We start from the raw sequence: 16297 nt of genomic DNA on the forward strand, positions 1-16297 counted from the left end.
GGTTGTATGTTTGATTGAGCTTTAACAACTGACACAACAATATATATGAAAGCATTTCTAAAAACATGATGTTAAAAATACAACACAAATCTCAGAAATCTCATGTTGAATGTATATCAGCTCTTAGAATAAACTTTTTATGGTGTAAGAAGAAACTGAGAAAATATTCCTTCTATCATTGTGGCAGCTGGAGAAATTCACATGATCTTCACATTGTAAAAGAGTCAGATTTACAAATTTAAGGAGGACATGTTGCTTTTTATTCCCGTTTCTTTTGCAGTAACTTCTGGTCACAAACCTTTGCTGTCTGTATTAATCTGTATAATCCAGACTTGTCCAGACCAGAAGTGACAGCTTGTGTTTCTCCTGGCCTCTTGTACAGTCCTTGGTGGTCTGCTCACTGTGGCTGCTGATGTCACTTTCTGATTATGGTTTTCATTTTTCACTTTTCAGCTCTTAAACATGAAATTCTTTTCTAAGTGTTTCAGGACATTATGTTCTTCCAAGATTCATTTTAGTGTAATCTGTCAAATCTGAAAAAGTACAAAGTGACTTCACATAATTGTACAACCTCAGTTTTGGCAAACATTTCTTTGGTTCTTTTACTGACTCAAGTGTAAAGTCAATTCCTAGCGTAGGGGACAGTGTTTAAAATCTGTTGTCAGAGTGAAGCTGGCTGTGTATTGCATTTCCATGTTGGTGTTGATTAAAGATTATTTAAAGAGAAACTGTAGCCCACTTATTACCTATAGCTCAAAGTGATGGGCTGTGGGTAATAACAAGAAATCAGGGTTATAATTGCACGTAATTTGAGCCAGAAAGCTCAAGCTTTCATTTGTTTTTGTCAAAATGATCTTCTATGTAATATAATATAGCGAAAAAAGCTCCACCATAAGTGTTTTTACTGAACCAAATAAGACTTTCAAATGGACTGCTGCAACCCACTCTGGTCTGGCCATAAACACTGTATGGTGTCTTTGATCTGTGTGTACATCCACTGGGATTTGAAATTTGTCAGCTATTGAATCAAGACAGACAAAGATGAGAGGGAGTTTTTGTTAAGAAAAAATGGGGGAAATTGACCATGAGACTTTATCAAAGGGAGGTTTATTCCCTGCTTGTGTCCTTTAAACCTACTTTATTCGTTCCAGTAAACCCCAGTCACATGTCTGCTCTCTTTTCCTCTTTTCTGTGTGTTGTAATGTGCAGATGTTTCATTTAAGCACATCAAAAGCCTCCAAGCAGCTCCCCCTCACTCCGTCTGGAGTCGGGTGAATCGCTAATGTGCACAAAAAGAAGGAAAACACCACGGTCCGTCCAGCTGCAGAGGAGAACATCTTCTTTGAGATAAAGACCTGCATCCAGTGTTTACACCAACCCAGAGAGGATTCATTTGCCACCAATATACACATGATATTTTTCATTCATCTCACAGGAACGTCATCTCTTTGGAACAGTTTGTTTAATATGTTGACTTCCTCTAAAAGCTCCACACTAAGATTGCTGCTGCTCTGTGTTATTTAGGGTCATTCAGACTCATTTCCTCACTTACAATCTTGATAAGTTATTGCATCAAAATCTTGTTTTCTTGAATTATCATGTCTGGGAGCAGGATAAGTACTTGATGTTTTTTTTGGACAGTGTTGAGAGTGGAGCTCACAGTTTATTACCCCGTCCTGGAAATAGATGCACTACCTTGAAGCTTTACGATTAAAGTTGATCTTACTATGGGTAAAGAATTTGGCTCTGCAAAGACATATGTTTCAGTATTTTTGATTGAGTCCCTGTATAAAATCTCTGGGATATAACGCAAAAGAAAACTAATGTTGCACACAATTTTTGTATTTTACTGGAGTATGTTCTTGAGCCAAAGACAGAGATGTCAATGGTTTTACAGCTCAGAATAAACGCAAAGACCACCAACACACCATCAGTCAATTCCCTTCATAATTTCAACATCTCAGCTATGGAAACATGTTGCTATATCTGCTCTAATGCCCAAATTTGGAAAAGGGAGAAGAAGAAGGGGCCAGTGGGGGGCCACATACAAGAATGAAGTCTAAGAAGTCTCTGCGTTGGACAGCTGCTGCCTCTGCACTTCATCAATCCAGCCTGTGCCACTCAGCTTTAGTACAGTAACACTTTCAAGATGTTATGCGACTTTCTGAAGGGAATTAATGACTGCGACTGAACCAAGAAGCACAAGACAGTAGAGGATGGTCACAGGATTTAAAGGTACAATTTTAAACACCAAAGTCACATTAAGTCCAGTTTCTCGAAACAGAACCAAACGAGACCTCTGTCACAATGATTTATAGCTGCAATCTAAAACCTGTGGCGTTGCTTCAATGAAAGGACCTAAAAGGTGAAACCACATTTTCCATAAATCGCATCATTTTTCTAAAAAAGTTCAAAGGTTTTTATCGTTTCCTAGAAAAGATAAGCAGGTTTAATTGTAATTTTTTTTCTTCTTCATATATTCACATCTGTGGGAAACCCTCAAAGCTTTCACACATTTTGCACATGAACAACAGCACCCTCTACCTGTGTGTTACTGTGGTTTGATTGCATCTCTATAGGCTCAAAGACCACAGACACAACATCCGTCATCAGTCATTTCACTTCATAATTTCAAACTGTCAGCTATGGAAACTGTTAAAACATCTCCTGTGGTGCCCAAATACACAAGAATCAGAACGAAGCGTGTCATGAGAAGTCGCTGGGATGGGCAGCTGCACTTCATCAGTCCAGCATGATTTAAGTTCAGGATGGTAACATGTTCAAGATGTTTCTGTGACTTTCTGAAGGGAAAGAGGGACTATAGCCAAAAGGCACGTGACAGCAGAGGATGGACATAGGCTGAACTCGGAGGTGCAATTTTACGAAAGTCACATTAACTCCAATTTCCTGGAACAGAACCAAGTGAGACCTCTGTCGAAGTGATTTACAGCTGCCATTTCAGACCAGTGGTGTTTCAGTGAAAGAATCTCAAAGTAAAGACCACAACTCTGATCATATCTCATCAGGCAATTTCACTGTTTGTAAGAAAGATAAATAAGCTTAATTGTGATTTTTCGTTTTCACTTCTTCCATTGTTGAAGAGAAAAGCTTCAAGACCAACACCCTGCAGTAAGTCAGCAGGCTACACAGCGTAAATGACAAACTTCTCTGTGATCATGGTAATTATTTGTTGACTCTTGCCATTTTGTACCAGTTTTAGTTTCAGTATTAGCCTAAATAAATAAACAAACACACCTTGTAAATAAATATTAGGCTATTTTTTTTGTAATATTGTTTTTGTGGCATCATTATGTCACTAAGTGGAGGAAAATTAGCTTAAGCTGCAAATGAAACAACTAAATGTAAGCTAAGCTAACATGACTAAGCTAACATGACTAAGCTAACATGACTAAGGTCATCTAAAATGAACTAAACAGGCCCACTCACCTTGTTAATATACAGCTGGATTTTTCACACAGCAGTTTTGTATTATGTATTATCTCTGAATCACTAAGCTGAATTTAAGACAAACTACTCTAAGATAAGCTCAAACTACACTAATCAAGAAACAGGTGAGCCATATGACAGTAAATAAATCCACTGATGATGATTTTCAAGACTAGCTGCCTAATTCCAATGATCTTCAGTATCAGTACCGATTTAGTTCTGAAATGGCATCTCCTTGTTGGCTAACAGCCATATTGAAATCTTTTCCCATGTCATATTTGTCAGATAATCTCATTTCGCAGAATAAACAGAAACTTTCCAGACAGATTCCTGGTGCACAGACGTTGTGTAATGATGTTGCTTTGATGTTGATTTGTTGAGGTTTTTAGTGTGTGTGTGTGTGTGTGTGTGTGTGTGTGTGTGTAAGAGAGAGAGAGAGAGAATAATGTGTTTCTTGGTGTGTGTAGTTTTGTGGGCACATGACACTGTCCCATGTGAAAACCTCTTTCCAGCCACGTGTTGATATCAGCTCAGGAGAAATGGGCTTTCTTCCTTAGCCTGATTAAAAGCTGCTATAGATGGCTGGGTCTTCCACTGTGTGCTCACCCTGGAAGTTAAACACAGGAAAGTGATTCTTCCTGATTACAGACGGAATATCCATCGAAAGGCCATTTAAATATTTGCATCGACGAGGGGTATTGTTCTTCTGAGCCAAAGTGATTGCAGCTGACTGAGATCATCAAGGGTTCGAGCAATCAAGGCTGATTAAAACCTTAATGGTTTGAGATTAGGTGTGACTGGGGCAAGCATATTTTCCTAATATACGATATTAAGCTTTTTATTTCTCAGCAGTCGCCTTTGTTCTGTGATGTGTTGGTGATTTCTGTCCACATCTGAATTCCTCAAAATCTAAAGCTGTCTGTTCCCAATTATTCTGCCTCATGCAAGCTTATTTCCAGGGTATATGATATCTAATCCTCACAAGCATAATTTGATAAACATTTCAAAGGCCCATTCAGTATGCATGCCATGCATTATGAATGGCTTTGTATGCACATAATGTTGTCAGGCTGTTTTCATTTCATTGTTTTATTGTAGTGCGTTTAAAGGTCCAACTGCACGGTCCTAAAGTCAACAAGAGGAAAGTACTCCTAGCTCTGGAAAAGGAAATCTGGAAAATGGATTGACAGGATTTTTGATGGATCGACTAACATGTGGAATACAAACTCTCAAACTCCTATTTCCAGTGCACTGTTTAAAAGGATCAGGTCATGGCGATCTTACAGCTTGAGGTTTTCAATCCAACCATTACAAGGAAACTATGCAAATTTACTAACAACTCGACATTAAAGCCTAAAACAGTGTAATTATTTTTGTTAAATGCCAGCAACACCAAGACGAGTGCAGCCAAGTCATGAAGCAGAGAGTAAAATGTAAGATTTTCTTTTGGAAGAGGATCACTGACTTTAAACACAACAAACATAAGATCAAGTGAAGCCAGTTTTGAAATGGGCCTAAAATGCCCAGAATGTGAATGTGAGAGGATCAGGGGGCCAAAATGTGGTTTTCTTTAGCCTGAAGAATATTCATTTTGTTGGCTGACATTCGTGTCTGTGAAATCGAAGCTACTGCAGAATGATTTATTGGCTGTAGGTGCCACATTTTGTGTGGTGGCTGAAGCTGAAGGAGATGAATTGCTCGTCTGAATCGATTCACTTTGATGTCAGGAGTATGACTGATGCTCTAATCAGTGTTTTTATTGCTTAGATTGCTCCTCATGCTTTTGCTTTTACACTGCACTTAAAGTCGTGACTTTACTATACTGCTTCAGTCTGGTGAGCTGTGACTGCACGCTTGATAAAGTACGTAACCAAAGTCATCAAAAATTTTTCCCCATCATATCTTTGCTTTCCTTCCTCAAATCACATTGACCGCTTTCAATAAAATGACTTTCCTTGAGCTCAGCAGGAAGCTGACAGACCTTACCACCAAGAGGTCAACAATCTCTAATTCCTGAGGAAATAAAGATCCAGTTACTCTGATTTTAACCAAAGGCAAATTATATTTAGTAGGAGCCCGTTTCTGCCAGTAAAAACAAAAAATAATAAAAAAAATGATAAAAAAGTGGACATGATTTAAACGAATACACTGAGTTGTGCTAACAGGAAAACAAGTCCAAATTTGGATAGCCCTATAATAAGATTAATGTAGTCCCACGTGTGGTTAGGGTTGGACAACAAAAGGCTTTGAAGTTGTGGTTTCGTTTGTCACTGCTGAGCTTTAACCAGAACCATGATGGTCTTCTAACCTTAAAAACGTTCAAGTGCATGAACTTAACAATAAAAGAAAAACAATCATACTTCAGTGTAGATATTGTACTGCAAATGATTTTGTCTACTCTCTCTCAGTCTGTGCTATATTGACATTAAATTCATGAGAAGAGAGTTATATTTGTTTAATCAATTAAAGGGCTTATTGCATTTTTGTTTCCAGTGTTAGTGCATTATTATTCTTTCCATCACATCCAATCTGCCAAATAAAATCCCTGTTTCACTGGTTTAAACTGCAACTGAAAGTCTCATCCCTAAAAGCCATCTGACCATGGCTCCATGCTCATCACCAGCTTCCAAGCCTTGAACCTAAACACATAAACTCAACAGACCCGTTTTTTTCACATGAATTAGTGGATTTTCAAATGATACATATGCTATGTGTGTGTGTGTGTGTGTGTGTGTGTGTGTGTGTGTGTGTGTGCATACGCATGTATTTGAATTTGGAGGAAAATAATTAGGAAACGATGTAGTTTCAGCTGTCATACATAATAGATCTCCTTGGTAGTAAATATTAATTTAACTGATGTTTATGCTGCATATTTAATGAAGTGAATGCATATCTCTACTTCTCAGTTACATTAGAATTTCCTTGTGTTGCATTTAATAGCTGTGGAGATACTTTCTCTGTTTCCTTTATTTACTGACAAATTGTGCAGGTTTTTCCTGGAAATCTCCCACTAATTTACAGCTAAATATCAGAAATCATTTGTAGGAAATTATGAGGAAGGTTTGCAGGAAATGAACTGGAAAACACTGGACCCACAAAATAAAGTATTACCGTTAAACATTTTTAGGTGACATGAAGCTTTTCTCAAAGTATATATGCAATAATTTGTGTGTCATTTGAGTATTTTTTATATTTCATCTATATTTTTTCTTTTCCTAATGTGAATATGACTTTAATACTTTACATTATGAAAAATGACACAGATCCATAGATTTCTCTAACGGTGACAGTGTCAGCGCTGGAACAGCACAATAGGTTTAGTCAGTCATGACCTTTAGGTAACCCCTCTGTAGGGGGGGGGGGGGGGGGGGGGGGGGCAGAGAGATATATAGGCTCAAGAGAGGAAAGAAAGAAGGAAAACAGATGGATTGAGAGAGAAAAGAGGAGAGGGTGAGCTATGTTGGACACAGCAGAGAGAGACAGAGAACAGAGAAAAGAGAGGTGTGAGGGAGAGTAAAAGAGAAGAGGGGGGCACTTGTTTTCCCTCCTCTCCTCTGGCTTTAAAAAGTGAAACAGCCCTTTGAAGAGGAAGAGAAGGGGGCAGTCCTGTACTCCCATTCAGCCTGGACTGTAAGGAGCATTTAGTGTGCCGACGCTAACCCAGATACCAGACATAACACAGAGCTAGAGAGCCAGCTGAGGACCTGACAGAGCACAGGCATGAACGACATCAAGCTGGCCCTGCTGGGAAGCCAGGGGGCTGGGAAATCAGGTGAGTGGTTGGTGATATATAGGGCAGCAGCTAACAGTTATTTTCATCATTGATTGATCTGCACTTTTTCTAAACTAGCAGAATAATTGATTTGTCTATAAAATACCACACACAAAAAAAATCCATTTGTAATGTCCCACGTCCCAAAATGTTTGGATGACTTGTTTTACTGACCAAACAGTCCCAAACCCAAAGACTGACTGAATTCAGGCGCAGTGGGACAGTTTTGGGGAAACTGCTCATTGTAAAGTTTATCCAGTCCAAGTAAGTTATTTTTTTTTCATAGGTCCCCATTGGCATGCCTACAGTGACATCAGACTGTAGAAATTATTTGATAAATTCTATCACACACACATTTCTATTTCTTCTCCTACTGTTTGTCTCAAAGGGCAGCTGAGTTTTTATGTCTTTAGAGTAAAATGTGTAATTGTTGGTAGCCTCAAACCCTACCTGACTCTTTGAGGACAAAGCAATGTTGCTAAAGCTAATTACCTGTCTGGCCAGGTGTGAGGTTAACTAGCGCAAAAGCATGAGAGTCTATGGTTGACCATAAAAACACTGGGTGAAGTTATCACGTTTTTCAGGGAACAGATTATAGTGTTGCTAAAATTCCTTTATACTTAGAGCAATTAGCTAATGACATCTGAATGTGAGCTAGGCTAACAACTGGTTAAGATGTTTTCAATTACAAGCAGACACAAATTTTCCTTTTGACTGGTGCTGGGTTTTGTGTTACATAACTACACAAAACATGGTATTTTAGCACTATTCAATTCAATTCAATTGTGTGAGTGTATTTCTTGCTGCCTGTGTATCCCAGAGCTGGTCTCAAGGTTGGAAAAGGGACAACACAGCATGTATAAAAGTTTAATGAAACAGGCTGTGCTGTGGCTGTAGGAGATGTAAAATGCGCCATCTCCAATTTTGTTTATGTTGTAATTTACTCCATCAAGTCAGCGCTTTGCTGCATTGTGCAGACAGTTGGAGCCACTTTTCTTTGTTTACATATGTAAAACAGATCAGTACTTTGGTCTGATCAACTTCCAACGCTTCCACCAGATTATTTTCCTATACTTTCAACAGTTTATGGGACCATACTGTGCATCAGCAAGGTCAAACACATCCAGATTTTATTTTTAAACTGTAGTGAAAAACGCTGCCTTGGCAGAATAGCGAAGTTATAGGGCCCTTGTTGCTGCCTGGGCGCTTGTTGCATATATCTGTGTTCAGTCTCTGTGGTGGTTAAGACTGACTGACTCTGCACCGTGTAAGAGCTTCATAAAACAATGGGACGTCTCCATTCTCCCAGCCTGGCAGTAAAGCTGAGCTGTTACTGTGGAGATGCTGTAGCCTCTGGAGGCTCTATGTGCATGTGCGTGTCCATTTAATACGTTTTTAGCTATTTGCCGCTCTGCTTGTTGCGTTCAGTGCATGCTCCTAATTGTTTTTCTCTTTAATATGTAAGTTTTACTACAAAGACGTCTGCAGAATAACTGCTGTTTTGTCTTCCTTGCATTTTTCAGAATGCATGCATAGATGTAATATCTATATTTGTGTGGTTCTGTATGACCCCTGTATAACTCCTTCACAGGGACATGTCCACCATTAGCCACAGGCCCTTCAGAGTTCAGCTCCTAATTGAAACAGATTTTCTGTGGGACCAAAACTGGCCCAGAGAGTCAGCTTTATGTGTTGCTCTCAGTCTGGAGGCATAGCAGAGGGGGAAATATAACCATTTAGCTTGCCAAATATGCACAAAGACCTTCCAGCGAAACCATGCAGCCTCTTTCATGTGAGGCTACAGTTTCACCGCTCCAATCCCAGAGATTGCTGGAACTTCATTGCAGGAGTGAACCACGGTAATTTCCCCCCTGCCACTGCCACCTGTGAAGGGTGAGAGTTTACTGAATCATTTTGTTGCTTTTCATTTCGTTTGCTTTCTCCAGCTGTCCTTGTGCGGTTTCTGACCAGGCGCTTCATTGGTGAATATGCCTCAAACACCAGTAAGTGTTTCCAGGTTTGATGAAATGATGTTTTGTTGTGTGTTTGTTTTGGTCTCCAAGAACTATTATAGAACATAACTATCATTATTGACTGTATTCAAGCATCATGGAAGTCACTGTTTACTTACCTACAGGCGCGTGAATTCCAACCTCAGGATTTATGGGCTTAATTGAGCAGTTTGTCATCTTGGAAAATATGTTTTTTTGCTTTTTTCTGAGCGATAAATATGAAAGCTACTTCCAGTGTTGATAGTAAACTAAACACCATCTGGCTGTTGCTTCATATTTAATGGACAGATAAGAGAGGAGTAATGAACCACTCGTCTAACTTTCAGCAAGAAAGAAAATAAGTGTCTGCACCAAAATGTCAAACTTTAAGAGTCATCATTGCATCATTTAATTTTTGAATCTTATGCATTAGCGCTATTATTTTTTTTAAAATGTAATATAAGTTTTAAACAGAACACACATGCAGCACATCTTACAACTGAAGCAAAATGATAAAAAAACAGTAAAAGGAATACAAACCATGCAGATAAGTCTGATATGTGTAAAACTGTGATCTGACAACACTTTATTATTTATATTTGATTCTTTAAATCCTCATTACAGACTCCTTGTACCATAAAAGGCTGTCAATCGATGGCAGGCAGCTGAATTTGGAGGTTTTTGACCCTTGCTCACAGGTAACACACATCACAAACACACCTCATATGACTAACACACCCAAACCTGTGCGTAGTCAGGCACTTGTATATTTTTCCATAACTTTTTAAATTAGAAAATCAGATCTGCAGTAGAACTCCAAATATTGCTATTTGGACTTATTTGGTTTCTGCCTACATTTCATCAGGCCAGCTGGAAAGCTACTCAGACTAATTCCTGCCGTGCACCAAATGCATGGGCGACTCTGAAATAAATTACATTTTTCAAGAGAATACACTCATCTAGAAATTAACTTTCACATTATAGCATTGTTTTGTGTGATGTTTATCATCGGCTAGAGGTCAGACCTTAACCAACAGCAAAATCATTGCCAATATAAACTGTCCTCACTCTTGTGTGAAAACCTGTCATCTCCAGCTTGTTAAAGCCAAATAGAGCGCTCCTATTTTTAGTGTTATAACTTCTGTAATGTATCCACTATGGTTCAGACTTTTTAAAGCTCAGGTGTGGTTGAAATCTCTAAAACCAGCAAATAAGATGCAATCCAGAGGTGTAGAAGTAATAACAACATGTTTTGGAGCTACAGGTTTCACGTAACAGCACAACTTTGTCTGGTTTTCACCCTGTTTCACATGATCATGACCTTGAGTGAAACATGGCCAGATATTTCCCTGGGGTTGGCATGTGTACGGTCCAAACAACATTTAAAGTTGGGAATCCAGAGGGTTTATGAGAGTATCCTGAGGCAATGTATGGTTCTCCTTGAAGAAAAAAGCCATATAACCAGCTTACTTTTCCTTCAACAAGGCCAAAGACCTGAGAGGCCATTTACTACAGAGTTAGTATTTCATTGGAATATCCTTAGACTCAGCAGAACAACAGCCGGTCATTGTCTTTGTTGGTTAAATTCACTGGTACACCACCCTTTCATAAGAAAGTTGATGTCCTGCCCTTCTGACCCAGACTGCACAAAGAAACTATGGAGTCAATAAAGAGGTTTTAATAGTGCTGAAGCTCTGCTCTTTGAGGGCTCAGCCATGTCCACCGGCCTCTTGTCCTTCCTACACTGTTTACTTCTTATCTGGTTATTATTATTTTCTGGTCTTTTCTCTGCTGTCAGTCGGGGTTAGGGTTGGGCTTTCAGGTTTTGCTCTGTATATGTTGCTGGTATAGTTCAGGGTAATAACAACAGCCTGAAAATTTCTAATATGTTAGAAATAAAAGCTCCAACGTCTTCCAAAGGCTATTATTCTACATCTGGATACCTCATCATAACAAATTGCCACAGAATATAAGTATGTTTTTTCAGTTTTTTCAGTATTTACTTAATAGCGATTTGAGGTAAATGCGACTGTAACATCATGTTAAAATTCTCACAATGAAAACACAAACATGCAGATTTTTTAAAGAAGATATCTTGTGTTTGTTACGTTAGTTTTATGTGTTAGAATGACAACATTAGCAGATTAGCAGTAAACCTAATCACAGCTGTCATTACGGTTCATTCTCTATATGAATTCTGTATAAAATTTCATGGCATTCATGGTTTAAGTTGAACTGATGAACACTGCCGTCCATAGAGCCAAGCATCTATAGTTTATCTCATATTTTATGTTTGTTGCTTATAAAAGTCACCATCATGCTGTAAAAGACATTTGCTTCCAACATCTCTGTGTGGTGTAATGTAAAAACAAACAACACAGCACATATTGTATACTATGGACGCCGACTTTAATCTGCTCAGTGTGATTAAAAAAAAAATAAAAGCATGTGTTGTTCATTGCAGAACTCCGAGGCCAGGTGCATACTCGAGGAACCTGTGGATTGGGCAGATGGCTTCGTGGTGGTGTACAACATCAGTGACCGCACTTCCTTCATCAATGCTAAGAACATCCTGCGACAGATTCGAGAGGCACGCATGGACAACTGTAAAGGGTCAGAAGCCACATGCTGCTTTATGTTTCCAGATTGGATCAACTAAAAATCAACAATCATGACAATGTGTAATGCTTTTTAAAAATAAGATGATAAGCTAAGTCCGTTTTTATCTGGCCTCATGAGTTAGCCATGACTCTACCCTAAAAGTGTTTCTAATGAAATCTTCACATCTTGAAAATATCAAAGAGCAACTAAGAGTGGCCTTGTTTTTATCATGGTAACTGCATTTTCGAGGTCATCCAATGTGTTTTAAAAGGGTTTGTTTAATCCAAGTATTTATTGCCTCATACAACAACCATCCAGACTTGTAAAACATTCTCATCTTGAAGTTATTCTTCAGCACCAGTTAAAATGTAAATCACCAAAACCAAAATGTCAAGAGTTACACGTGACAAGCAATGAAATGCTGAACATGATTTACAGCTACGATATTAACTGTACATGCTGTAAACAGTAAAGAAAACCAGAACAAAACCAAACAAATTATTGCTGACCTACTTTCTTTGAAGCTGAACCAGAATCCTCATGCAATTTTGCGTTTGAGGAATGCTGGGTCCTGACTGGTCCTGCAAACTGATAAAAGAGTCATGATGATGAGTGAGGGATACACTGAAAACCTACATGCATCTAGTTTAGTCTGCTGGAAAACAGCCCAACTACATCCGTCAAGCTGCCGGTCAGGTGCCAAGGCATCTTGATAACGTGCAAGGAAGAAATTTCCATAGTGAGTGACAAGTATGTGAGTATAAATCAGTGAGATCAGTACTTCTTGATGAAGATAAGGAAATATTGGACTCGCTCATGTTTATGTGCGTGTAAATCAGGTTTTATTAGCCAAAATATCTGTTTCACAGAAGAGAAGAGAAGGTAACGTTTGCTACGAGAAAGGAACTTGGCGTTCTGGTTTGCTCATGCAGTTCTGAGCTGGTTGAAAACAGTACATGACTGGGGATCATTTAAAATTTACAATTAGAGAACTGCAATGAAACAAAATTGCTGAAGTCAGGGGTAAATAAACAGGATAAATACATGGAAAGAATATTTAAAAACAATCAACTCATGCAAGAAAAATGTCACAAACAGATGCATCTCACTAGAACAAAACACTATATAAGATAAGACAGCAGCACTAGGACACAAATAGGTTCATATAAATAAAGTTCAAAATATTCACTTACAAGAACATAAAATGAAACAAAAACAGAAATAGACATAAAAGTAGAAATTAAATTAAATGTATGTAATAAGCAGCCCCAGTTCTTCTTACTGATAGAATAGTTTATTGCTCATACTGTGTATTAAGGATTACACTTATTTTATTTTGGATCTTATCTACAAATGAAAATTGAACAGTGGTTCTCCAGACAAAATGTTGCAGTGAGTTGAGCCGGATGGGAGAGGTTTTATATAGACCCACGTTTCAGCTGAGAGTAATTTCCCAAAAAAAGAAATGGTTATTTAAATGGCTCCACATCCTCCTGACATGCTTCTGTTTTAGGGAGATGCCGGTCCCTGTGTGTCTGGTGGGTAACAAGCAGGACCTGTGCCATGCCCGGCAGGTGTGCGAGGAGGAGGGCCGCTGCCTGGCACAGGAGAACCGCTGTCACTTCCAGGAGGTCTCAGCAGCCGAGAGCTACCAGGACATCGCCAACCTCTTTACCCACCTCATCCGGCAGGTGATGGAGCATCTGAAGTACAGAGCTGACCGACGACGCTACAGCGGCTCCAAGTCTATGGCCAAACTCATCAACAACGTGTTCGGCAAGAGGAGGAAGTCGGTCTGATGATTCCAGCAGATAATTAACTGGAGGGACTGGGATGTTGTGTGTACAGACCCATGTTGAAGCCAAGAGGTTACAAGCTGAAATCTGTTGAGTAAATGCACAGCAGTCCAGACACTAACCCTGTGTTCACACTGTGAGCAGCATGAATCGAGGTGGAAAGGCGTCTCTGGGTCTCCAACTACAAAATTTACAGGCAAATATTAGACTTGTAAAAATCTTTTCCTTGGAAATGTGTCTTTGCTTTAGGAAAGCTATTTAGAAGAGACTAATTAGGTTGTTTAGGGCAAGCCAGTGTTGATTAAGTCTGTGGTTCCACAATCTGGAGCAGTGTAGGATGATTAACAGGATAGAAAAGCATAAAATAGATTTTTCCTTCACAAAACACTGATACTAGATACATATTTTCTCCACCTGTGCCAGTGCTATGTTTGAGTATCAATACCATATAACCATTTGTGATTATTTTTTAGTGTTAATGAATTATTCTATTTCAAATCCCTGCACACAGACACGTAAACCTATCCAACCCATGTGAGTGTATCACGGGTGTGTAGGACCTTTCACACCTTTCAGATGGTCTACAGTGCTCGTTGTTGTCTGCAGTAAGTTGTAACAGACCTTGCATATGGCATAGAATTATCAACATGAAATCAGAAAGTACCTCACCAAGTAAACTAGGCTGAATGAATGTAACCAAACATCCAGTGCCAGCTTTCATTACTTAGCAGGTTTTGATGTGGACACAGTCAAAAAAGGTCTGTTGACACCAGCAAACAGTTGCTCTCCAAGCAAAATCTCTGGCTGGTTTATTGCCATACGTTTTTTTTTTTTTCTACATAAAACCTTCATAGAAATAGAAATCTTTGACTTCTCCTCCATCTTTCACTCATCAGACAGTTCGTCTGCTCTCGAAGGAATGCATCTCTGATTACCTGTTGATAAGCCAGTGACAGGGAAATGTTCAGCTCCAGCCAAGTTTTCCTAAACCAACATATTTGTTGTGCATTCACACAACAACACAGTCTCCCCAAGGTGCTCACAGTGTGTTACTATCTGTCGGCCAACACTGCAGCACGTCGAGTGAAAATATCACCACACCATATGATAGTGTCAGCATGGCGTATTTAAGCCTTGCTTTAAAATCTTGTTGCATTACGGGGAACCTGCCTTTATACATGGCCATGTGGGGAGAATGTCTCGGTTCAGTCTTGTGCTGCTCAGTGGGTTTTATGATCCGTCAGATGAGGGGAAAAGACATTTTGATTAATTTGACAACATTTTAAAGAACATTGTGCTGTATATAGACATTCTTCATAATAATACTACTCTTTGAAAGCCACAGTGCTTGTTTATAGTTAATTACTATGCACTTGTTTGTAACATAATCACACTCATGGATTAAGGGGCAAACATTGGTTGTGAGGATCAGGGTCAGGATTGGGGTTAGAGTTATACTTTAGGGTTAGGATTTAGTGTTAAGACTCCTAATGACCGTTTATCCAGGCTCCCACAAAACAAGGGTTAGAATTATTTTGAATTGATTAGATGATTAATCTTTTAGTCACTTGACAAAAAAGGAATCAGCAAAAATTCTGATAATTGTTTTGTTGTTCAAGCTGCCACATATTCACTGGTATCAGCTTCAAATACTTGCTAGTTTCCTATTTTATTCTGATTTTAAAATCATTTTGGGTTTTTTGTTCACTTTTACTTGATCGAATAACTGTAGGCTTTTTTTTCCACACAATTTTATCATATTTTCAGAACTAAGTAACCAATAATCAAAAAAACATTTTTAGTTACATTAATAATCGAAATATCTCTTGTTTGCAGCAGTTCTCAGATGGAAAAACAATATATAGAGACAATTTCTCCTCACAGTGAAGACCATAAGACAGTTGATAAAGGACCTGTCATTTCTGATACTGTACTTTAGTGGTGCAAATTGATAATAAATGTATTAGTAATCAAATTCCAGAAATTCTGTATGGTATGGCACCACACACTGTGAGGTATAAGTTCACATACACAGATTCCTTTTGTAAATACTGTAAAAACATTGGCTGTTCCAGAGGAAATTAAAGTTAAACTCTGCTTAGTAGGATGTCTCTTTCAGTTCTTCTGAGGGTCTGCTGTTTTGCTGTGAGCTTGGCTTTAATTAGATGATCGTGAGAGGTGGTTTCTCTGAAGCTTTCAAAAAAAAGAGAGAAATTTCCTGTGTGAATGTTAAAAATAACTGTTCTGAAGGTGGACACATTGAGAAATGCACCATTTTGGCCTCCAAAACAAAGAAATGTTCTCAGTGTTCCCACCAGATGGCAGCACAGCTTCCCATAGCTCATGATGATGTGCCCTTTGTTTTTTTAATGATTTCCTACTCATGGGCCTGAGTGATAACACACACAATCAATTCAAAATATAGAGAGGAAAGACAACCTAAAAAATTAAGTGAAAATGTGAAATCTGGGCCTGAAAGTAACATTTAAAGGGAAACAAACACAAAGAGAGTCATTAAAAAATCCTGCAGCTACATCTGGATGCTTATGCAAGATAAACCAGTTAATGTTTTTCATAAAATGGTTTCCTCTGATTGCTTCTTTCACACATTCAAGTAGAGAAAATTTGGTGAAGAGCAGCCAGGAAGCACTGCAGTCATCTCATGTTCATCATCATCAACGCTGCACAGG

The 16297-nt window shown here is 38.7% G+C and overlaps 1 protein-coding gene across 1 annotated transcript; it reads left to right on the forward strand.

Annotated features, from left to right (window-relative positions):
* Positions 1–6964: 6964 nt before the first annotated feature.
* rerglb (RERG/RAS-like b) lies at positions 6965–15432 on the forward strand. The gene is made up of 5 exons (XM_026312463.1): positions 6965–7219; positions 9166–9222; positions 9835–9908; positions 11675–11823; positions 13325–15432. The coding sequence occupies exons 1-5, from the start codon at positions 7168–7170 to the stop codon at positions 13608–13610; spliced, it is 618 nt and encodes a 205-aa protein (XP_026168248.1). The 5' UTR covers positions 6965–7167; the 3' UTR covers positions 13611–15432.
* The last annotated feature ends 865 nt before the right edge of the window (positions 15433–16297 follow it).

Source organism: Mastacembelus armatus, chromosome 6 (assembly GCF_900324485.2).
Source record: "Mastacembelus armatus chromosome 6, fMasArm1.2, whole genome shotgun sequence".
In the NCBI taxonomy this organism is placed as follows: Eukaryota; Metazoa; Chordata; class Actinopteri; order Synbranchiformes; family Mastacembelidae; genus Mastacembelus; species Mastacembelus armatus.